Source organism: the organism of the source record quoted next, unplaced genomic scaffold (assembly GCF_019419815.1).
Source record: "Pyrus x bretschneideri cultivar Hongxiangsu unplaced genomic scaffold, Pyrus_bretschneideri_v1 Contig20, whole genome shotgun sequence".
Lineage (NCBI taxonomy): Eukaryota > Viridiplantae > Streptophyta > Magnoliopsida > Rosales > Rosaceae > Pyrus > Pyrus x bretschneideri.
The window spans coordinates 6,631,688-6,655,861 of record NW_025999502.1 but is presented as its reverse complement, the minus strand read 5'-3'; the positions used below and the strand labels follow the sequence as shown (position 1 = coordinate 6,655,861).

At 36.5% G+C, this 24,174-nt stretch overlaps 2 protein-coding genes and 1 pseudogene across 3 annotated transcripts; all 3 read right to left on the bottom strand.

Annotated features, from left to right (window-relative positions):
- Positions 1 to 5,891: 5,891 nt before the first annotated feature.
- On the bottom strand, positions 5,892 to 8,590 carry LOC125477067 (annotated as a pseudogene).
- Positions 8,591 to 11,697: 3,107 nt separating this feature from the next.
- LOC103934614 (expansin-B3) lies at positions 11,698 to 14,093 on the bottom strand. The gene is made up of 4 exons (XM_009344370.3): positions 13,784 to 14,093; positions 13,149 to 13,449; positions 12,936 to 13,065; positions 11,698 to 12,312 (listed from the first exon to the last, which is right to left on the bottom strand). Exons 1-4 carry the CDS (start codon positions 13,935 to 13,937, stop codon positions 12,115 to 12,117), a joined length of 783 nt encoding a protein of 260 aa, XP_009342645.2. The 5' UTR covers positions 13,938 to 14,093; the 3' UTR covers positions 11,698 to 12,114.
- Positions 14,094 to 18,582: 4,489 nt separating this feature from the next.
- LOC103934610 (tetraspanin-19) lies at positions 18,583 to 24,106 on the bottom strand. 2 transcript variants are annotated; one of them, XR_007258347.1, is made up of 7 exons: positions 23,717 to 24,106; positions 22,395 to 22,494; positions 20,869 to 20,949; positions 20,655 to 20,759; positions 19,873 to 20,061; positions 18,941 to 19,116; positions 18,583 to 18,777 (listed from the first exon to the last, which is right to left on the bottom strand). XR_007258347.1 is itself a non-coding variant. In XM_009344365.3 (6 exons), the coding sequence occupies exons 1-6, from the start codon at positions 23,890 to 23,892 to the stop codon at positions 19,105 to 19,107; spliced, it is 663 nt and encodes a 220-aa protein (XP_009342640.2). In that variant the 5' UTR covers positions 23,893 to 24,106; the 3' UTR covers positions 18,812 to 19,104. The 2 variants fall into 2 exon arrangements, 1 of the variants encoding a protein (XP_009342640.2); XM_009344365.3 differs by lacking the exon at positions 18,583 to 18,777 and having other exon boundaries at positions 18,812 to 19,116.
- Between the last annotated feature and the right edge of the window lie 68 nt (positions 24,107 to 24,174).

Genomic DNA, 24,174 nt, shown 5'->3' with positions numbered 1-24,174 from the left:
TTTTTGCAAGGTGTAGGTGAGAGAACTACGTCGATTTGATTTTATTTCTAGCACAAAGTATGTAATTAATTTAATTAGGTAAGATGCAACCGAATCTTAAAAGTAGTGATGTTTGTGCTCGCGAACAAAGAAGTCTCGTAAGAATGAAACAATGATCTAAAATTCTTTAATTCGACTAAATCATGACGTAACCGAGTTCCATTTAATATACACGATTTTCCAACATATACTATAATAGAAAATAGAAAAAAGCAGAAATTTCATACTAATAATGCCTCTAGATCTATATTTATAGGCAGTTGGTAGGAAAACTTACCAGGATGAACCAAGAGATTATAGATTCAGGTTGAGAAACTTATGAGATCGAATGAAGAATTGTTCGGCCCCGCTCCCTCCCACAGAGCATACACAGATTTGTACTTCTAGTTCCACTCGTATATAATGCGAGGAAGAAACACTTCCAACTGTCTGCCACTGTCAGCCCTAAGTCAATTGACTTGCAAGTCCTTTAACACTGTATCTTCTTTTATCTTCACTTTTTTGCCCTTTCACTTCTTCGTCCTTTTCTTCTATTGGTATTTTGTCTGTTCTATCTAGTTTTCATTTAATTGCTTGTGAAATGAGCTTCGGTTTTCACCGTTTCATTGCGTTGTGAGAAATTTTATTCAAAATCAGAGATTTTATCTTATGAAATTTAGGTTAAAATTAATAGATTTTTTAACGATATATTTATATGAAGGAGTTGAGGGAATAAATTGTATCGATTTCATCATCTATAAGATTTAAACCTAAAATATCTTACGTCCAAGTGAATATAATAAAGTGTAGACCTTGTTCTAGTTTCTAAAGGTGATGTTTGGCTTGCGATTGAGATCGCGTTGCAAATTTCGTAGTTTAATTTGTGAATTTTCTCCTGCATTATTTGAAAGAGTTGAGGAAATAAATTGTATTGATAGATTTTAGGTTTGATTTTAGCCAAAAACGAATTTAAATGACATTATTGCTAGCTTATTGTGAGACTAATCTCACTCCCTTTCTCTTAGTGTAAGTAATATCGTTAAAAAATAAAAAAATAAAAAATATAAACCCTTCTCTAGTTTCTAGAGGCGACTTTTCGATTATATCGAGTCGATAACTTAGTTTGTTCCGTAATACAAATAGTTTTTATTGTTTGGTTTCAATACAAAAAGCAAATCATGGCAAGGCATGTTCAAATTCCAATCATGGTAGCTATGGAGTAATATTAGTTAAGACAATTTTGAAGTGCCACTTAATAATACGGTATTGATATGAGAAATGTTAAAAGGATTCTTTCAAAAGTGAGATTCTCCGATATCTCACATCTTAACGTCAATTCGCATGCCAACATTATAAAATAATGTGCCAAAAATATAAGGTGTCGGAGAGTCCATAAAGAGTCACACTTTTAAAAGAGCTCCTTAATCTTTTACGTAATAATATTTATCTTCAGTTATAAGTGAAAGAATTCTAATTTTAAATCTTCAACCCTTACTATAAATAACAAATTCAATCCAATTATTTTTCTCTATATTTTATTGTAAATATATTGTTATATAAAAATAAAATAAAATAAAAGGACAAGTTGAGAATTGGTCGGTTTCCATTAACATTTAGGACATGATCCCTCATTTCACAATCTTGAGATGACCCTCACATGGTCCCTCAATGTAGATTTTTTGTTTGGTCAATCTCAATGTCGATTGTTTTTGCATAAAAGTTACTAGCCTTTATGGACGTGCTTACACATGTGTAAAATGTATTTTTTGAATTACGGCATACTATACGTAACTTACACATTTTAAATATATTTATATACGTAAATTGACAAAAGAAAAGTCAAATATTTGAAGTAAATGAATAATCTTAAATCATGCTAAGCCCACCCCCTCCCCTTTAGTGTGACAGCCCGTCCCGAATTATTCGTACCATAGGTGTGAAATGATGATTTTGCCCTTGGTAGTTATTTGTCATTTTGGGGTGATTGTTTTGTGGTCTTGTTGGTTGCATCTGGACCACACATTCTCATCCTCATCTCCTTCCCCATTGTTTTGTGGTCTTGTTGGTTGCATCTGGACCACACACTCTCATCCTCATCTCTTTCCCCATGTATCCCTCTCTGTCTCGAACTCCCCCTCTCTCTCTTATTCTCCCTTTGTACGGACGAGACCCAAATCCCTTGCAAACGTCACAGATCGAAGTGGAAATTAATACCTTTGTGTTCGTGAGGACCATACGAGTCCAACCATACCAATTTCAGGTAAGGAATCCTTCGATTTCACGTCGAACCAGGAATCTCCGATTTGGTCACTGTTCATGCACACGTGAAATGTTGTTTTCCAGGGAATTTGAAGCTTATAGGAAGCTTAGTGAGGTCCTTAGGAAGCTCGGGTGGTTCGTTGGAAGGAATTAGACGTCCGGATCGTGAGTTGCGAGTTTGGCCGATTTTTCTTGAATTTCTCCGAAGACATCGCGTGATATTTGGGGCTTTAGACAGTAAGGAAATGTTCTACAAGTTATGAGCTTCATTTTGGTGCAAATTTCATAGAAATTGGTGAAGAAACCTGTGAGAATGAAGGGTTTGATGTTTTTCCAGGTTTCCGGCGACCGGCGTCTCGCCGGAGAAAATGACAGAATATTTCGTCAGTTTGGACGAAATATTCTGACGCAGTCAGTCAGATTTAATGGAATCCGTTAGGGTTTAACGGAATATTCCTGATGGCTTTAACTGACGTCGTCAGTGTGATTGGCACGTGGCTGCACGTGGGGGCGCATAGGTCCATGCACTCGCCGGCGCGTGGGGTCTCGAAAAATTATTTTTAAAATATAGGGATGTTCGTGAGGTTGAGTAGATCACGTTGGTATATCCAAACATCCCATTTAAGCATTGTATGAGAAGTTATTACATAGTTTTGGTTATGTGCTTTAAATTGACGCTTTTATAGTTGTTTCGCATATAGGTGAGACCTATCCTGAGGACCAGGGCAGTCACTCCAGGTAAAGGGTTACGACCCTTCCACATACTAGTGAGTAGGCTTTTGGTTTTCCGTATATACCTATATACTTATGGTTTTCCCAGAAAATGAAATGGAATGTTTATATGTTTTAAATGCCATGCATAGCGTTTGCCTATTTATCTATGCATTAGTAGTTACATATATGTATGTTTAGTGCTGCGATGCACAGGTAAGTACCAGGTAAGTTTATGGTTTATGATTGTGAATTAGTGGTTATGTGAGATGCATAAAGAGCTCATAACCTGCACCCCCGATGTTAGTGCTCCTGCCCAGAGTAGGGCACAGTTCTTCACGTGATGTTCACCTCCCACACCACACGCTCATCTTGGATCCAAGTTAGGCGCACAGTCATGTCGTACAGACCACTTTAGGTGGTTCCGACTCGTAGGTAACCCGCGATTATTCGCCCAGTCTTCACATGATCGTAGCACTTAAGCGTATTTATTTACACTCAGTCCTGTTGTATAGACCACTTTAGGTGGTTCCGACTTGTGTGTAGGTATAGTTAGTGAGTTGGGGATTTGAGCTCTAGATTCAGTCGTACAGTTCACGTTAGGTGACTCTGGCTGACATGTTATTTGCATTAATTGACATTACCTGGGTTACTTACATTTTATGTGGAGGCATTCGACATAGCATATTTCTGAACATGTTTTTGATATATGTGTATATTCTATTTTCTGGGAAACTACACAGGTTTTACGGCGAGGGGTTAGAACTTTTGTTAATGAAATGATTTTGAAAAACTTGTTTTTGCCCACTCACACTTTCTGTTGTGCGCCCCTCCAGGTTCTAGTTAAAAGCAGCTTTGGTGGCTCACGAAGACTTGAGGGTGGCTCTGACAGAACATCACAAATGTAGGATCACCTTTGGGTGTTGTGTAATTAGTATTCGTTCTCCTGGACTACACTTAGGTTTTATGTGCTCTGATTATTGCTTATCACACTTACACTTGCACTTGTGTGTTACTTTAACTAGTTTATTTAGTAGTTTGGTTTTTATTTATTCGTACTTTTATTATTATCTTTTGCTTCAGCACTGTGCACATGGCTACGTCACCCTCACGTGACGACCAGCATGCCTTGATTCCGGTCAAGATGTGTCACTTAGTGTAGATAATATCATTTGTTTAAAAAAAATTAATAATCATTTGACAACTAATTTAATCACATTATTATCCACGTGCGAAAGACCTTTTTTATAACCAGCATTACACACATCTTAAGATGTTTTGAACGTGTTTAAAAATAGAGAAAATAATATTTAATGAACAACTGATTGAATCATATTATTGCTAGCCTATTGTGATGTACAAATTATTAAAATAAAAAATAAAAATAAAAAAAAAGTTGTACAAAAAAAAATTAATTGTTAAAAAAAATAGTGTTAAAATGACGAAAATACCGTTGCCACATTTGATGCATTATTTTGAGTTGCTTTTGAAGCTTTTTATTTGAGGGCATTTTTGTCTCCTTATTTCAGTGAAGCTTGTGACACCCAAAAACACTATTTATTGGGGCATTGGCTTTATGTATAAAGATTATGTACACTAAGGGGGCGTTTGTTTGCCTTCACTAAGTTGGATTGGACTGGACTGGACTAGCTATTAGTCCAATACTGTGTTTGTTCCATGCTGGGACTAACATTAATGAGACTAAAGGGGACTAGCATGGACAAAATCCTTCACTAAGAGGTCTTAGCGAGACCCCCCAATAACCATGGGACTAGCTAAGACTATCCTCTCTTGCTCGTCCTCGTCATGCTCAACGACCACTCCCGACAGACTCCTCGTAATCTCTGATCACCTAGATCAATCATTAACTTTCCGACTCTCTTTCAGATCCATTTCACAACCAACTTTCATATAAAACATACCAAATTGAAGCTGGGAGTGACAAGATTATGATTTTACCTGAATCGAGGCCAAAATGTGGTCGAATGTGGCCGGAAAATGGCCTGGAAGTCTTGGCCTGTTGGGGCTTCTTCAAATCCATGACAGATTCGAGCATTCAAAGCTAAGATCTCGGTCCAGGGATGGTGATGAATTTTTTGGCGGTGCTAACTTCATCCAATTTAACGAGGGTTGGCCGGAAAACACATTGGGAAACCTGCAACTCGTCGGGAAATTTGGAGCCGTGAGGTTCCGTTCGAACAATGCATAGCTAGAGAGGGAGGGAGGACAGAGAAATAGAGACTGGAATCAATAAGGAGTTTGACCAGGAATGAGAAAGAGACATGAATTGAGAGGTCTAAGAGGAAAAAGAGAGGGAGAGGATGGGACTATGAGAGAAGAGGAAAAGAGTGGGATGGAAACAGTAGGAAAAGATGAAGAAAAAGATAAAATCATAATAAAATATTAATAATTTATATATTAAATAATATAATATTAGAATTTATTATTATCCAGCTTCTTAGTCCAATACTGCACTAAACGCTTCACTAATTTAGTCCAGTTTAGTCTAGTCTAAGCCAGTCCAGCTTAGTCCTTGAAGCTAATCCAGTCCGAGATAGTCCGGCGCAACAAACGTCCCCTAAGTTCAGTGGCTTTTGGTGTCAGATTTTCAATATTCTAGGTAATGGACTTTCAGATATTAAGGTACGTAGGAAAAAAAAAAAAAAAAAAAAAAAAACAGTAGTGCTACATTATACCGCACTTAAATTATTTTTTAATAAAGATAGAGCCACTAACATATGTAAATCTTATTTCTGTTAAAAATATGATACAAATGTGGTAAGCGTAAAATTTAAGAAAAAATAATTGCAGAAAGTTAGAAAAAATTTAAAAAATGAACCTCATGAGCATTACAAATGCATGTAATTCTAGATTTGTAAATATAAAAATCATTGTTTGTGAGTTTAAATCTTCTACACCCATGTTGTGTGTGGTCTCTCTTGTTAATTAACACGCGTTAAATTTATGAATAAATTTTTAAGGAGGATAAAGTTTATAAACACGTACCAATAGATGATACAAACTATAAAGATATCGCACACAAAATAAGCATTATAACTTGTACTCCTTATTGCACCAACAATTATGCTTCCCTCACACGTAAGCAATTGAGGGAGAGAGACTCTCATATGATCATCCACTGCCACGGGCTCTGTTTCTCGATCCGAACACGCCGATCTCACTTATTAATCAAAGCAAGCTTAAGGCTATACCTAATAGTTTTACAAATTATTCAAAAGTTGAAAAGAATAAATGGCAATATAGTTCCAAACTGTATGATTGTTACACATAATCAATTGCGGCACTGCTTTATTTCATAGCCTTGCCTGCAGTCACGAAAGTCTTGTTGAGTTTTATGTCCTCCGGCGAGCATTGACCGATTGGAAGGTTACTGCTTGTAGTAGGCGAGAACACTATAAAGGGCCTGCGTGGCGGTAAGAATGAGAATAATGATGACCGCATTTGAAACTGCCCAGATTGACGATGGATCATCCCTTTTGATCCATGCAAGCCAACGCCTTAGCCAACGATCTTCATAGTATTCTTACACGTGCCAGGGGAGTCGAGAGTAAACGAACGAGATGGATGCAGTGTCATTGGAAAGGCTATTGAACAAACGAACAGTGTCCTCCTTGCTCAACTCGGTTCATGCAATTCGTTTCTGAATGAGAGAGTCTAAATCTTTTATAGACTTGATAAGCTAATTGAACAGCATGGCACAAGATAAAATGTAATGGGGCTTCATTGAACACCGTTCGTAGGCGATGAGGTTTCTAAAGACATTCTGCGTTGGCTCCAATTGTCATATGTGGAATTTTCTTCACGTCATTTTCCCTGTTGAAGGTTATGCACAACAGCTCTGTCCCCCAGGATGCAAGTTGTGTAGAAGTTTTGAGACCCCTCTTGTCCCACATCGGGCAACAGTGGTTTTTCACTAGCCTTTATATAGGCTTATTCCTTCTAATAGTAACGAGAACTTGGACCACTTGAAATGAAGATTGAGGTTTGGGTCACTAATTGTGTGAATTAGGCTTGATGATTATACTATAATATTAATAATAATTAATATTAATTAATCAAGACAAGGGCCTTGAAATTAAAATTAATCTGATCAATTAGTTTTAATTTCGAAATAAGTTTTTAATTAAATTAATTAAAAACGTTTTGATTAATAGACACAACTCTTTCCAAAGAGTCTCTCTTTCCAAAGAGACTCTTTGGAAAGAGTTGTATAACTTCAGATAAATCCAAAAAGTGTATGAAGAGGTATGAAAGAACCTATATAACTGGAGTCCTCAGTTCCATCAAAGATTATCTTTTCTTCCTTCTTGTCTTCCATACAAAATTTCCAGAGAGTAAACATACAAAGCAATTCGCTTGAGTTCTATAATCCAGTGCGGGTTGTAGAATTAAGTAGTTGTATCCTGGTCGAGCAGACGTTGTAGAACCACAAGCACACAAGTGGGACAGAAATAATGTTCGAAGGACATAGCGTTTGCGCTAGCCTCTACCTTCAATTCATTCAAGTTAGTATCATTCTAATTTTTTGTAATTATTGTGTAATTGCATTCTGTATTGCAAGTATTTTTGAATAATAAAGTATAAGTATTTCGGTTCTGTATTTTTGTTATTTTATTGTTTCTAAATTGTTCTCCAACAAGTTGAAATTTGACTCCAAACTCGTCAAGATGTGTCACTGAGGGAATAGGAGTCCAATGTTCATAAAGACTGTCCTTATTCCTCGATACTGATCCAACAAGCAAATCCCTTGCATTGTTAAGTAGATGTCTGAATTTCGATGTCTCCCTTTCATTATCAATAATTTCTAAAAAGGATCTCTGATCGTCCAAGTATGCATAATTTCGAAACATAATAGCGAAGTTCGCCGATGTAGAGAAGTCTCTTCTGATTCTTTTGCAGGTTGAATAAACAGTCGAGAACTTTCCATGGAAGCTGGTTTTCAAGCAGCAACAAGTCGTTTTTAACTATCGAATACACCTCTGGCATACTGAAAACATCATGATATCTGGAAATCGGATTCATTCCGCGGGTAAGTTCTAAGAGAAAGCAACCATCGACCACCAATATTTCTACAAACTGATCGCTGTACTCAGATGATCATCTAACTTTTCGTCATAGCAGTTAGGAAGAAACTCTTCTCTGCTTCTGATTTCTTTGACAAACTTCACCAAACTGGTGTCTGGAGTTGGTTTGCGTTTGAGGAGGCATTGCAAATTCCATAGCTTATATTCTTCCGTGGCTTGGAACCTTTTTCCTCCGTTGTGATACGGCCCGATTGAAACCACTCGTGGACCAAAAGCATTTTCATTGTCCCTGCCAAGTTTATTAAGGACTCGGAATATGCAAGTAGGATCTGTTTCTGGAAATTCCTGGGGAAGCTTTTTTTCTATGAGGGACGCCAATAATTCGTCTTCATCTCTTTCGTTTCCGCTCAAAGTTTGGTTACCCACATCACTTATTTCTAACTCACATCTCTCTCCCTCCTCTCTTACTTGAATTACGGAGTGATCTCCGTTTGCATATTGCTCTCCTCAGCTGAGTCTGTTATCGTCAACTCTTTCCAACTCCAAATGTGACTCATCTAGTCAAGTATTATAATATTAACATGAACAAAAGTGTTTGAATAGCGCTATCCTGCTAATAATATGTCTAGATCTAAAACATGGAATATTTATAGGCAGTTGGTAGGAAAACTTACCAGGATGATCGAATTTTGATGCAGCCTGAGATGATTATATATTCAGGTTGAGAAACTTATAAGGTCGAATGAGGAATCCTTTGGCCCCCTCCCTCTCTCAGAGCATACATAGATCTATACTTACACTTCCAGACTCATACATGAGAGTGAAACACTCTGTAGTCTCTACCGTGCTGCCAACCAATAGACTCGCAAGTCTTTGTTTATATTCCCAATTGACTTTCTCACACACCCCACCCAACCCCAAAGAAATACAAAATAAAAAACCGCTAGCATATTTTGTCTGGTCGTTCTTGTTCAGATGGTTTTCATTTATTTGCTTGCGACATAACGGTAGGTTTTCACTGTATCATTGCGTTTGGGGAAATTTTCATTTAAATCCGCAATTTTATCTTAAGAAATTTAGGTTAAAACTAATAGTTTTTTTAATACACAATTACGATGTTGTGTAAGTTTATAACATTCCTTAGTAATAACGTACGTCTATATTGTAATAGTATGCGATTGGTGTACAATAAACGTTGATTTTGTAATTCAATCACGTTAAAATAGAAAAACTTACATTAACAATGTAATAGAACGTCGACAGCGTAACTACCAACCTTGTTATGTTAAGTAATAATCACATTATTCTCTGTCATTAACTTGACTTTTATCATAATTACGTATTCTATATTGCCCCAACTTAATAAAATGTTTTTTGCTCCTTCCTGCTCCTCCTCCTAGCTATTGGTTTTCCTCGCATAATCTTTAAGTATCTTTTTTCATAAAACTTTGTTTCTTGGCAAATATCTTCTTGAGTTGGCAAAGTTCTATTGGTGAGGAGTAACAAAAATAAACAATATATATTGAGATAGGATCCTTGCCGAATTCTCTTTGTGAGGATCTCGGGAATACTTTAATCATGTCTTTTCATCGTACATTGTACGATCAGAAATTATTTTAAATTATATTATTTAACTTGAACACAAACAATACCTGACGAAAACTGACCGCATGATGTATAATGAACAAACAGGATTAAAGGATCCTTGGAATCCTCACAAAGAGGATCCGGCGAGAATCTTATCTCGTATATATTTACCCAAAAAAAAAGAAATTTTGTTCTCCAAGACCTTATGGTTAAAAAAAAAAAAAATTATATTCATCAACCATTCAATTTTAATCTGACGGTAAATGATTATTTAACTTCTATTTTTATACTTTTCTAATAAATTAAGATCAAATAGTAACGTCTACTGTTATTTTTTAGACCTACTCTAAAGCTTGGAGTAAAACTCAAATTTTAAGTTATAAACCAGTCCCAACTGGCTCCAACCCTTGGGCTAAACATGAGTTTTAACCCAAAACTCATTTTTGGAGCAAATTTAGGCCAGAATTCCCCCTGGGTTGGTGGGGTGGAGGCTAGTCGTAATTTTTTTTTAGTTTTATATTTATAAATTCATTGAATTTAACGGCTAAGATCTAATATAATCAAATTAAAAAAAAAATCTACTAGTCCAAATTTAATTCCAACAGCTAAAATAATTTTAAAAAAACTTTCATGTCTTTTATATCTTTCATAGTGTTCCACAAGTTTTACGGTGTCGGTTTACTGATTTTTCAATATTTATCGGAATCTAAATATTTTTAGGTTTAAATGTTCATTAAAGCAAATTTGAATAGTATACATTTTTTTTTTTTAAGTTACTTTAAGATTCAAATTATTCTTAATTTATTCCTTAATAATTTCAGGCTAGATATTTAATCCAGAAAAATTAGAACAAAAAAACTGTTTCAGGTTGAAACTTAAATTTTTTAAGTTAAGAAATTTAAGTTTTAAATCAAAGAACGAATATGGTCTTAAGACCATGGTGCCTCAGAGAACGGAACCGGCAAAGAGAGAGCTAGGCTACTCTAAAGATCCCGGTATCTTGGGGGATCCAATCTAATACATGTGATAAGAGAAGTCATGTGCCAATCGAAAAAACGCCACCATTTTCAGAGCGCCCGCAGCCACCACCTAACAACACCCCCCACTCCCCTCCCTCCCCACCCACCCCCCCCCCCCCCACCCCAAAACCCTCCCCTTCCCTCTTTTCCCCCTCCCCCCCTCTCCCACGTATGGTGGTGACCACAACCCTGTGATAATAGGAACCTCGCCGGATCCATTTCCTAGGGATCACGCAATCGTGTCCGTTTATCATATATCGTGTGGCCAGTTTTCGTTAGGTACTATTTATATTTGAATTTAATTTTAAATTTTAAATGATTTATGACCGCATGATATACAGGTGAATGGACATGATTGCATGATCCCTAGGATCCCTAAGGAATGGATCCGGCGAGGATCCTGGTTCATCATATATGTATGTGATGTGACCAACACATTTCTTTTTTTTTTTGTACGACGATATATTTTACAGTAAGAGGAGAGAAGAGTTCGGTTAAGCCACACGATGTGGAACCTAATTTGGTATCGAATTCGTCATCCACGACATTCAAACATAAGACTTCTCACTTACAAGTGAAGAGGATTACCATTATGTAGTCCAATTACGGGTTCTGACATTCATTTTTAGGGTTGTTACCCTTTGGAATAGGAATAGAAACCCTCGGCCCCTTCTATGAACTCATAAATTAATGTTCTAAAACCGAAAGTACGTAGTCTAAACTCTATCTTGTTCCTTCACTTACTTGCCTTACTAGTGACTATATATACTTGGACAACCAAGCTAGCTATTGTACATGTGAGTGTTTATTAATCGTTGATGCAACTAAATTTACATGAGTAATTGTCCGTAACTTCTTTTTTAAAGTGTTTACATCACCCTGTACACAAGGACAATAGTTTATCTATACTTGCTGTGTATCTTTTTGTTTATCTTACTCATTATATATTTAATTATGTGACGAAAGAGATAAAAGCAGATAAGAGATATAGTTAAGTCTTTCTCTCCAACATGAGTTCTTGTATGTTCAGAGATCTCCAATTGTACGCGACATTAAAGTGCAATCAAAGGGTCCAAATTCATTAAAACACCATTGGGTCCACAAACTTACACATAGCATTAACAAAGCAAGAACACACGCTCTCTCTCCTTTTGGAGAGGGCTGGCAACATATCTCAGTGCACATCTACAAACAAAACGGGTTGGAACAGCAGGAAAGTAGGAAAAACAATATATCAGAAGGAAGAAAAAAAAAAAGAAAAAAAAGAAAAAAGAAAGAGCATTGGATGCCATTATACTTAATTAGTGCAATCCAACGGCTACTTTTCTTTAAAAGCAAAAAACACCGACCCGACAACGGCTACTTTTGTCTCATGGGGACAACCGGACAAGCCCTTTTTTGGGCCTAGAAAATCCTTAGTCAAAAAAGTGCTTATATTCTATATATCATGACCTGTTTGTCAAATATAAGCCAAGCTAGAAGTGGAAATTGAGGCGAGAAGTGTAAGTGGCTTTTGGAGACCAATTACCGGGAATGACATCTCTGGCTGAGAGAGTTTTTGATGTCGAGAGAGTTGTAATCTTCACTGAGAATGGTCCTTTTAGAGGACCCCCATTTAGGCACCAATTAGCTCCCCATACATGACTCATCTCGATCCACTCGCTTGAACTTGCCTGCACCATCCCACCAGCACAAAAATATAAATAAAAAATTAGTGAACTTTAAATTATTTAATCACTTAATTAACGCTAAAGTATGGCTTTGCAAAATCGTTTCGGATTGAGGTCTGCGATAGGAATTGTGTAGTTCGCTGGAAGATAACAACTCAAATTACTCAATTACATATCACGAGTACACTGTTAATGTAACAGTATGCTCGCAGCATGTAAATTTTGCTTCTCATGACTAAAATATTCATTATACGAATATCTTTTTCTTTGAAGGTTTTGTAAACCGGACATGTTTACACTGCTTTTTATTTGAAACTGTGGAATTGTACGAGTAAGTACTTCGTTATATTTCAAGGAAAAATTATCTTTACTTTCGTGATTTGGCATGCTTTTTTTTTCGAGTAATGTTACACTTATTATATATTTGTACCATCATTTGTATCATTTCTCTAATAGAGGTAAGGCATACTAACATATGTAAGTCTTATCTTTATTAGAGATATGATACAAATATATAGTACGAGCAACATTTTTGTTTTCTTAATAACAAAAGTAAATGTAAAAGTAAAGTAAGTAAAGTTGCAAGAGGCATGCAGCAATGTATAAAAAAGAGAAGGAAAACGTGCCGGTCTTATATGCATTGATCCGACGTCGCCATCTCCATCCTCAAACTCTACTAGCAGTGATAGCCAATAATTTGTTGAACCTTCATTTACATGGAAGGCTATCTGCTTCCCAGGATACTTACATGGTGTCCTGTAGGTAAAATAATTAAATTGACATATGCGTACGAGGACCGTTAAAGCAAACAAGCTAAACATGACATATGCGAACGTTACCGTCGGTAAAGGACGGAGAGTTCGCCTCGGTTTCTGAGCAAACCGCCTTCGCCGGCGACAGCCATGCGCCCAAAGGCTGCACCGCTGAGGTCGAACTGGGCCGGCCCCTTGGAGCAGCCCGGACACTCGTCTGTCACGATTATCGTGACGGGTCGTCTCGAGCAGATGCTTCCATCGAGACACTTGATTTTGTAACACGCGCCGCACCCCTCGCCGCTCTTGAACAGAACCGGGTTCACCGCACCAACCCTTGCCCTGAACGGCTTCACGTCCACCATTGACCCGTACCCACACGCTCCGCCTACCAAAATTACGCACATGCCAACATAATTAATGATTTAATTCCCGACCAATTAAAATAATTTGTACCATCTCAACAGAAGAAATATATATCAAGAATTTCACATTAATACTCTAAATTTATCTATATTAACGGAAAAGAAAATTCAAACTTTGGTGCAGTGGAGCACATTGATCTAGTGAACTTGACTAAATTTAAATTGACACAAGTATAATACAACTGAGATGTACAAAATCTGTTGGGACTGTACGTACAAATGATACTTTTGACTGTCTAAACATGCGGCATTGTAAGCTAAAACCAAATTGAATTGTATTTGAGGGTAGGGTCTTACCGTCGCTGCCGTCGCCTTCGGGGTTGCCGTACCAGGTGGCGACGGCTGGGAGCCAGCGGGTGCTGGCCCGGAGTTGCTGAACTTGACAAGACACAAGCAGAAGCAACGAATTCAGCACCAACACAAGGCCGAAGCCGCGGTGGAGGAGCTGCATTGTGAGGTAGGTTGCTGCTTAATTAAGTGGGTGTTGAGTGTCGGCGGAGGCGGAGAAAGTTCTGAGCACTGGTTTGGCTAAACAGTGAGCACAAAGCTCTGCCGACAATAGTGTAGTGAATTAGAGGCTTTTTTTATGCTTTTGGATAGGTTCCGTTCTGTATCGTATATAACTATATATATATGATACATAGCACATGCTGCAACGCTGCAACAGGAAGAGCTTCAATAATTTTACTATGACCATCCGCCCCATGTCCTGTCATTGTATTACGATAAAAGCCACTGAAACCTGGGCCCTACCGACGGTTGAGGCGTTAATTCCGCCTAACTGTACCCTACATCGTTTCTTTGTTCAGTTGTGCATTGGGGACGGAGTCACGGAGCGAGGGAGCGGTGTTTTTGTCGTTTCGGCGGAAATTGGACCGTTTAAGATGAGGAAGTGAGGGGCAGTTGTGCAACAAATACTGGGAGGGCAAGCGTGGCCACTGAGGACGCCGTTACAGAAAAACGCAGTGTGAACAATTGGCTGACACATTTTCCGGGATATTGGCAGGTTTTGTTGACTTCTTCAACTGATTTTATCTAGAAGAGTAATGTTTCACTTGTTAGAGTTTCTCCTTGATAACTCATGTTTTTTACATAATGTTTTATAATATTATTACAAGATTGTGCTAAAATAATAAATGATAAAAAATTTATAGAAAATCTCAATTTTAAAAAAGTTTCCTTAACGTATATTAATTGAGTGAAACAACGTACAAAAGCTTATGAGTTATGATAAACAAGGAAGACTCTTTAAAATTAACCGGCCCTAGTAATGATCATAAAAAACAAAATTACAACTGAAAAAATTGTTAATGATGAGTTTTAATATTATAAAAATGTCGCATGATGGTTGCGTTACCGGTACAAACAAAAGTATCTTTTCCAAATGTACGTAACAATCAAGCTATTACTCAACTGCTCAATTTTTAGATGGGTAAAATCTCATCTGATTGAGAAAATTTTATGATATTTGTAGGCAGCTGCCCACCTTGCCATGAAAGAGGGGGAAATAGATTGAAACTAAGCAGAGAGAAACAACAAGTAGGAAAAGAACTTACAAGCAACTGCACTAATTAAGCGCCTGGTTGAAAGTTAGCTAAAGCGATTAAAGTTCATTATTAATAGCCAATAGGAGCCGTTTTGTGAAACATCTTGACCTAGCTAGCATCTACTTTGATTTGCTCCCTCCAAGGGATCGTAGGTAGAAGAAGACTTTGAACGAAGATTCAAACTTGAAATGTCTTTCAATTGTGAGAAGGAAAATGTTAGACAAAACTATGCCCCAAAAAACTTTAAGTGTCCTACAATGCACGCTAACACCCTATGTCACGTACATGATCTTCTTAAACGTGGAAAGAAACACAAACAAGGCGGCCTATAGGTTTCTAACTGACCATAAACTCTTAGAACTAGAGCTTTAATAGCATGTTAGACAAACACTAGCCTCTAAAACTTAAGCTGCCATGAAACGAAACCAACAATATTTACATCAAGCTAATGAAGTACTTGCACCAAAAGTTGGTTAACAAGCAACAACCAATCTAAACAAACAAAATTGAACTCAAATGAAGCTTTCCCCTTGTTCTTATCAATTAGACGTATTATATTACTTTGGCTATTACTAGTCCTTTACCTGATCCTTTCTTCTTATGGAAACATGTTACAGCTAGCCCTCTGTGTTTGAGAACTTCCATTCAAATTGACAGTTTATATGGTTTTAGTCAAAGTTCCTAGTGTAGAAAGAATAACACCCCTTTTACCAATGAGTCCTCTTTAGGGTTTCCATATTATTATTATTATTATTATTTTGAAAGAGTTTCCATATTATTTGTTATCTTAAAACTTACGTACTTGAGAAATCATGACCTAAAGTCACGATTTAATATTGGTTATAATTCGTGTGGCCCAAGAGGCAAAATTTTCTTTAGTGCACCAACTAAATTTGTAGTTTATCAATCCTAACAAGTGGAGATAAGCTAGTGGTTGAAGTGGAATTAGATATTCATGGATATATAATTATCCGGTTTTTGTTTGCATGTGTATTTTCTAAGGTTGCACTTGGTTGGTTCTTAGCGATATATATTTATTGATCCAAGAAAAAGGACCTTGAAAACAAAGAAAACTGCTGCTTAGCGGCCAAAGTAGAAGGAAAATCACTTGTTTAAATCAATCTCTCAATTCGTCCATAAGCCTTTCCAAAATATGTGAAGGACTCCGGCCATGTAGTAAATTAGCTAGAATTAAGAATGGAATTTTGTGCTGATTCCAAATTGGATGGTAACTTACAATGAACCAGGGGAGAGAGAATTTAGACTCGATCTAACATTCATATAAAAATGCTTATTAATCAACTAAACTACAAACTCTTTCAAAATAGCTATAATATTAACCAACATATATATGCTTTGGATTTATGTTGAAAGCATTGAGATCGTGATATTTGTTTTCTTTCATCAAAGTTCAAACAATACGTACGTAGCTAGATTATAACCATATGGTGTAAACTGAAGCCAACTGCCTACAATAATAAATCCGTTAATAATGTGTTCTTATTGGTTGATATGATAATGACCCAATAGTATCGTGTTGATCTGAAATTTGTTATTTTCAAATAATTTTAATATCGTGTTAACGAATTGTATAAGAAATTGTCAGGTAAATAGCCTCCAATAATCATAGATGGGCTAAGCTGTAAAAATAAATATTCAGGACCCTACATGCACATGCATGAACAGAAGGAATCAAATAAGAATCCTACTGTGCGTGCGTCACGAGGATCATCATACTGCCAATGACTGCATATCATCTTTCACATGGGCTAAGTTCTTTCACTGGCCTACTGTGCGTGCGTCGCGAGGATCATCATACTGCCAATGACCGTGTGCGAATTCCTTTAATATGAAGCTAGCTTAAACCTTGAGGTAACAATTCGAAGCCCTTTCCTTGTGCTTCTTCAAAAGTCATGTTGCACGATGATCCGATCAAGCATCATAAAATAACATTAAAGTATGTGTGGGGTAATGCCCCGACCCAGTAGATAACATTCTTTAGTTAATTAAACGTACTTGATTATCGCTAACCGAGTAGTTAATTAAGACTAACTTCATTACAGAATCACATTTCTAATAAGATATAAAGCATAAGTACAATGCATCGAACAAATGAATAGTTAGCTAGTGCTCTGAAAAGAAATATATTACTCAATAAAGCAAGCACGATGCATTTCCTAGATAAAGCTCAATTAGAACTGATTATATATAAGATTGTGTTTTGATTATGCTAATAAAGTATGAATTTCCGGTAGTTAAAGTAGCGCAACTGTAGAAGAAGATACTTTGCGAATCCATTCAGCGAATACCACAAAAAAACTGTCTCAATTTTTATCTTAATTAATGCTCATCTCTGTGACAATGAAGAACCAAGCTACGTACTTATTATATTCAAGAACATGGGGATCTCCTTTGAAACAGAAGCTGAATCATGCTTTCTTGAATGAAAAAAATATCCCCTTCCTCCTTTGATACGAGCAATCTCATATGCAGAAGTGAATATTATTAATGAACTGATATACAAACCCCTAAAAAAAGAAGTCGAACATATTGAACCTCAAATACACGTTTAAGTAAATTATAACCAACAGAACTATAAACTCATTGCAATTGTTTTCCTCTTATTATGCCTTCCCTTTTTTGCGTGTTTTGGTTTGTGGCTTTAAGTTATAGGTGTTTTTCAAGTGTTGTATGGGTTCCTTGAATGTAGAGTCTTAGATAAGGCTGTACTTTGAGCGCGCACATTTACAGAGTATGCAACCATATCACCCAAGAATTTCCATCTTGTTCTAGCTAGGGTTTAAGTGAAGTTGAATTACTTAGTTCATCAGTTGTTGGCACATGCCTTTTTATAAAAGCAAACAGAAAGATTTCAACAGCAACAATTATTCAACCCAGTCACTGGGTACGTTAGGAGGGTAACATGCATGGTATGATGAGGAAGTTGAAAATTACGTGTTTTCAGTGGATGGATCATGGATCAAAACAGGAAGAATGTTGGAATTATACTTTTGAGCAAATAAATTATGAACACAATTATTCAACCCAGTCAGATCGAATACGTACACTACTACAAATTTTAACATACATGACGCAGTTTATGGATCATGTTAAAAGTTTAATTGGACGGAATCTTAACATACATGACACAATTATTCAACCCAGTCAGATCAAATAATTTTGAGCAAAATACTAACTTGCCCTTGAATTTGACATAATAGCGGACAGAATCTTATGACAAGGGGTTAATTGGCTTATTTCAAATAGTTCAGGAGGTTAATTTACCAAAAAAAATAGTACAGAAGGTCAATTTTCAACTGGAGTAATAATTGAGGAGGTCAAATGACAATTTACCCAAAAAAAAAAATTTGGTATCATGGAAGGTTGTATTAAAAGTCGTATAAGTTGTGCCTTCTAAATTCTAGAGAGCATATGTTGCCGACATTTGAACCTATCATGATGTAAGAACACACAAACTACACTCTAATGTTTCAGCAAGTTGCTCAAGATCTAATATCCACACCATTCATAATCTTGATTATCTTAAAATTAAACAAAATTAAGAGGTCTTCCATTCATCTATAATATTAATAATGATGCTTCCCACAGAGTAATGCAAATTGATAAATTAAGCAACGAGCAGAGAAATCATGCATAGGAAGTTGCAAATCCAACTGCCAAAACCCCCCATGTTCCTGTAAGAAACTGAAAAGAAACAACTTCTAATCCTGAAATTGGGGATGTCTGCACATGGAACATGCAAAAGTTAACAACATGATTGAACGGAGATTCCAGATAAATCGATATATTATGCATCGTTTAACAATCTATACAGAAACGCAACGATGAACTGTCAATTTCATGAGGTTCAGCATTCAGGTATACAGTGAGAGTTTAAAGTATGTACGTGACTAATTCCACCCTCTTCATCTGCTCGAGTTTATGAAACCTTCAATGCTCAATTGGTCAATCGACATCAGATGACTCATTTTTCCGATCCAGTTCCTCCACTCTTATTGTGTCTCCACACTACCATCCATCCACAAGTAGAAGCCCAGCTGAGCAATCAATTTACCTGTTTGTCTGATTTAGAAAGGTAAAAAACAGAAAGAATCAATAACAAAAATTCATGCAATTGCGGCGACAACCCAACTTAGCAGCAAAAATCCTATTACGGTTCACAACCTCCCTGCCCCTTTCTGTGTTGCAGGTCACTTGTAAGGATCATCATTCAATGAGGACCTTAAAACAGGATGGTTTAGTTTATTGGACCACATTTCACGGTGGAAATATGCGAGTCCAATGTGATCCTTGCAAATGGGAATCCCTTCAGGAAAGGGCCTGCTACTGTAAATATACATTATACAGAAATTTTATATGTAGTACATAATCACGAAACAAATTCTGAGACATTGAGCATGATATGTTACAAGACTGTCCCAGGACCAGATATTAAGACATGAGTTCACTTAATCAACGGAATATTTTCGCACTTTGAAAAGGGTATATTAATCAATATATAATATTTATAATATATATGCATACACGTCCATGTGTGTTCCATAAAAGTGGCACTACTTATGACACTCTCAGCTGTCCTACAGAATCTGAATGACTCATGAAAGAATCAGACAGAGGATCCTTTTCTTTTTTATAAATACTCCAGTGAAAAGAAGTGACAAAGATTATGGCACAAGAATTAGAACAAGACAGAAGAAAACGTAATAACAGAGTTTTATAAATTATGAGAAACGAAATATAGATCTTTGATTTAAAAAAGTAAAGAAATAATGCCGCAGATATATAACATGGCCCATTCAAAAAATCTAACATTCCTACCTTGTCATTGATCCTTATGTTCCATGAATCACTTTTGGAACCATATACAGGGTCACCAACGACATAAGGAGGTGGAAGAACAGCATTGTTTAGGAGTGTAACCCTCTCAGGAATATACTCATCATCACTATCATAATACGGATGTGGCCCAAGAGCTTTGAGTATCATTGCCAATAACAAAGACAGCCCCTGCAAAGTAAGGTAACGAACGTTCAACAGAAAGAGGACAGAGAAAAGATAAGGAATGGCCATGATCTGCAAACCAGATAGCCCTTAGCAGTGCACAAGTTGTTACAACATTCCTAATTTTATCATTCTCTTCTCTAAATTCTTCTTTACTTTGTTGTATTAATAATCTAATAGTCATTCATATTAACAAAATATATGCAACAAAATCAGGATTTTGACATGAGCGAGTGAGAAAGCAAAGAAGAATATAGAGGCACTTGCAACTCAAAATCAATTTTGGAACTAGTTAACTAGATTAATATCAACAGTCCCCAAAAAGAAAATGTGAGAAGGAGTGGTGCCCCCTGGGCCATGTTTTCTCTGCCACTGGAGACATGGGTTGAAGTTCCAGGGAAATTGGGGTCATTTACCCTGAAATATATTTAAAACACTCGCCTGATTCTGCAGCTTCTACTAGTTCTAGTAAGACAAATTAAGTGAGACTCGTTGAACATTTAACTTTTATTTCCTCACAAGATGTTAAAAAAAAGTTACAAAAAAGCATGCACAAACATGCAGTACACAAAGACAGAGAGAGAGTGAGAGAGACAGACCTGTACACAAACTATTGACAAGCCAATCCATTTGCAGATATCAAAGTTCGACCTTACAAATTCTTTGAATTGATCAAATCTCCCAGTTGGATCATCTGGAAAGTCCTGGCCACAAGTCAAAAAACTATCAGCATTATAACCAAATTGCTAATATGCTTCTCTGTAAGTCATTAACCCATTAATCAAAAATAACTACACTGTACTCAATATATACCTCTTCCCAGTCACGGTTTAAAAATATGTCAGCAGTCACTCCGGCTTCAAGCATGAAGAGTAAGAATATAAACACCATGTACTGTATGCAATTAAGGTAAAACACAGACATTTTTGTCATATATATTTAAAGATAACAGAAGTTAAAAAAAAAAAAAAAAAAAAAAAAAAAGTGAAGCCCCATTGAACTGTACTCATTTCTACAAATGTTTTATGAATAATCAATATCTAAAACAAAACGAATCTAAATGATCTGAAAAGATATGGCAAATATGGAGTTGACAATCTAGTTTAAAATCCATTAACTTCCATAGAAAGACAAGTCCAAATGCTATGATGATAAATAGCACTTACTATATAATCTACCCACTACGATGAAACTACTGGACAAATATGCCTTCTGAAATTAAAGTTATATCTATCTAGCTTTAAAGCAATATTTATCTAACGTAGATTAATTTTACCCTACTAAGACCTGGTTTGGTACTGAGGTGATTCTGAAAAAAGCTGGTATCAAAAAAAGCTGGGAGCTATTTTTGTGTTTGGTAAACATTCAGCTTTAGCTTTTTTTCACAGTTTTGGGTGAAAAAAAGCCAAAAACAAGAAGCTGCAAAACCCAGCTTTGAAAAACTGGCTTTTTTTCACATCTGTTTTACATAAAAGTTTATCAAACACTATAATACTGCTTGTTTTTTTCAAAAGCACTTTTACAAAAAAGTTTACCAAACACTCTGCTGCTTTATTTCACAGCTGCTTATTCTCACAGCACAACAGAAGTAGCTTTTTTTCAAAGCACAGCAATACCAAACCAACTCTCTTCATAGAAGTAGAACTGTAGCAGATATTTCAGGTGTTCAAAATTGTAGGTTGAAAAGAATTATCAAGCATGTAAGTTTTGTCAAAAAACGATGCAGCACATAAGCCTCCCCATTTAGAGCACATGAACACATTAACAGAATATTAGGAATCTAATAATGACATTTATAATGAGACGTGAACAAATTGTAAGGGAAGACAGAAATGATCCTGTTGCAAGCCTAATAAATATAATTAAAAGTTAATTTGACAGAGAAAGAAAACACAGAAATACACAACTATATTCATAGAACAAAAACGTAAAAGTATCAAGCTGCAAAAGGATGAAGAGAAATAAATTCTTTGATCTTATAAATTGTGTTCTTTTGAGTCAGATAAGCCCATTTAAGCCCATTGTAGTGCTTTCTTAGAAGCACCTAGTTGATGCTTCCTGAGGCACTTCCAAGTGTATTTACAAGAAGCACAAAAAATTTGAAAAATAAAAACTACAAAAACTATATATATCTAACAACAGTGCTGTCAGAAAAATCGCAGAGTGGAAAAATCACTTCCAGTTGAAGCACTCAGAAACAGACCCTTATGCTGTTTAAGGGCTGTTAGAGTTGCTTAATTTAAGGTTGAGTAAGAAGAAGGCAATTTGGTGGGGGAATGTGACGTTACTGACTCCAAATAATTGAAAAGCTAATAAAGATATATGCAACAAAAGGATACCAAATAAAGGCAACAACCATTTGCAGTGTCAGCGGCGATATGACCTGAGCATGTGATCACAAGCAGAGTGATCCCAATGCCAAGAAAAGTGTATATGAACCTGCAATTCATGCCAAAAAAAAACATAAAAGACGTTTTAAATCAGCACTGAGAAAAAGATTGTATATTTACCTAAAAATAAATAAACAATGCTGAGGACAAGGCCAAATTTACTTCATCCAAAAAGTCAAAAACCAAGACATAAAACCCAATTCGCACCAAAATCAACTGCTACAAATGATTAAATGACTAAGGAAGAACTAAATTTATTAAAAAAAGCACTTCATGCTGAGGTAAACACTTGTCATGGTTCAAAGGAGAATACCTAAAGCTAGCGTTTCTTACTATTGCCCTGTAGTATGCTAGGGAGAGGTGGAAAACACTGACAATTTGTTTCTTCATTGGCCAAATACATTGGAGTTGGAGTAGAGATTGTCGAGGAGAGAAAATTTACGTTGGCTTGGTCCATAGCAAATGTGAGGAAGCAAAGTTTATGGTTTTTCAGGTGTCAAAAAGGGACAAGTTCACTTGAGGTGAGTGCGATGACAGTTTTCAGCAGAAGGGAGTTTTGCAGAACAATGTTTGTTTCTAGTCTGACTAGTGTGGATTCTGATCATCTTTGTTATACTTCAGATTTGAATGTCAGTTATCTCCTAGTCCTCTTCAATGCATAAGCCTCCCACTATCAGAAGTGCGCAAGCACTAACTAGTAAGTAACTTAATATGGCACTATTTGAGCCCTCTCCATAACATTATTCCATGACCGTTCATTTTCTAAATCTACATTCAAATATCATCCTTACAAAAATTCGTCCAAATCAGAAAGATTTGCAATATCTAATCGTGACAAAGAAAAATTGACAGACAAAGTGATTTCCTTTAATTTTTCCATTTTTTCCCTCTCCTTTTTGCTCTCTATAAATCGAAAAGCAAAGTAAAAGGCTCATAAGAATTTTATACAAAAGAAACAAAAAGGCAGGTTTCAGTCAAAAAGGCTCATAAGAATTTTATACAAAAGAAACAATAAGGCAGGTTTCAGTCAAAAAGGGGAAATGACCCACCATAGCAAATGATGGCAACCTCCTAAACAAGCAATTAACTTTTCAAACAAACACAAAGTCTAAGAAAATGAGAAAAGGAAACCAATACACAATTCAACAGCATGGAAAGCTTAAAGTCTGGATTCCCTTGCATTTCCCACATTTTCTCAGGAAACAAACAGACCCTAAATGAGAAAATCCAGAGAAGGGAAAGAAAAACCAAGATTAGATAGATTTACAAACCAAGGTGTAGGATGGTGGTGAGAGTGGTCGAGTGGTGGGGGGAAGTGAGGCATGTTCCTCTGCCACGCGCTAATCAACCACAACGAGTACATAATCATGGCCAGCCCTACCATCCCAATCATACAATTCACCAACTTGAGCATTGATTGGACGCAGCTCCTCGCCACCCCTCCCATCCTGTCCGTCTGTCTCCGCCCGCTGACCCACAACCCAATTCACCAAAATTACAAAAATTTGGAGGGAACCCAACGAAATTGAAGATCGGAAGCTACGCCAAAAGGAGGATGATCGGAAATTCGACGTCGACCTTCGTTTCTATCAGTTTTGATGATTTTAAGGTTTCCGGATTTTTTGTCTTTCGTGTTGGACGGATTGGGTGTTACCGTGTTACAGTTGGATAAACGTTGGGCTTCCACGAAATTCGTGGCTTCGCTTTTAAGTTAATCATTTATCTAAGA

Excerpts from the sequence above, each read along its gene's own strand:
- LOC103934614 (XM_009344370.3), bottom strand. The coding sequence starts at position 13,937 with ATGCAGCTCCTCCACCGCGGCTTCGGCCTTGTGTTGGTGCTGAATTCG. Across the intron at positions 13,066-13,148 it reads CTCTCCGTCCTTTACCGACG|GACACCATGTAAGTATCCTG; the intron begins GTAACGTTCGCA and ends TTTTACCTACAG. Across the intron at positions 12,313-12,935 it reads GATCAATGCATATAAGACCG|GCAAGTTCAAGCGAGTGGAT; the intron begins GCACGTTTTCCT and ends GGGATGGTGCAG.
- LOC103934610 (XM_009344365.3), bottom strand. The coding sequence starts at position 23,892 with ATGGGAGGGGTGGCGAGGAGCTGCGTCCAATCAATGCTCAAGTTGGTG. Across the intron at positions 20,950-22,394 it reads ATGGTTGTTGCCTTTATTTG|TACATGGTGTTTATATTCTT; the intron begins GTATCCTTTTGT and ends AATTGCATACAG. Across the intron at positions 20,760-20,868 it reads TAAACCGTGACTGGGAAGAG|GACTTTCCAGATGATCCAAC; the intron begins GTATATATTGAG and ends ACTTGTGGCCAG.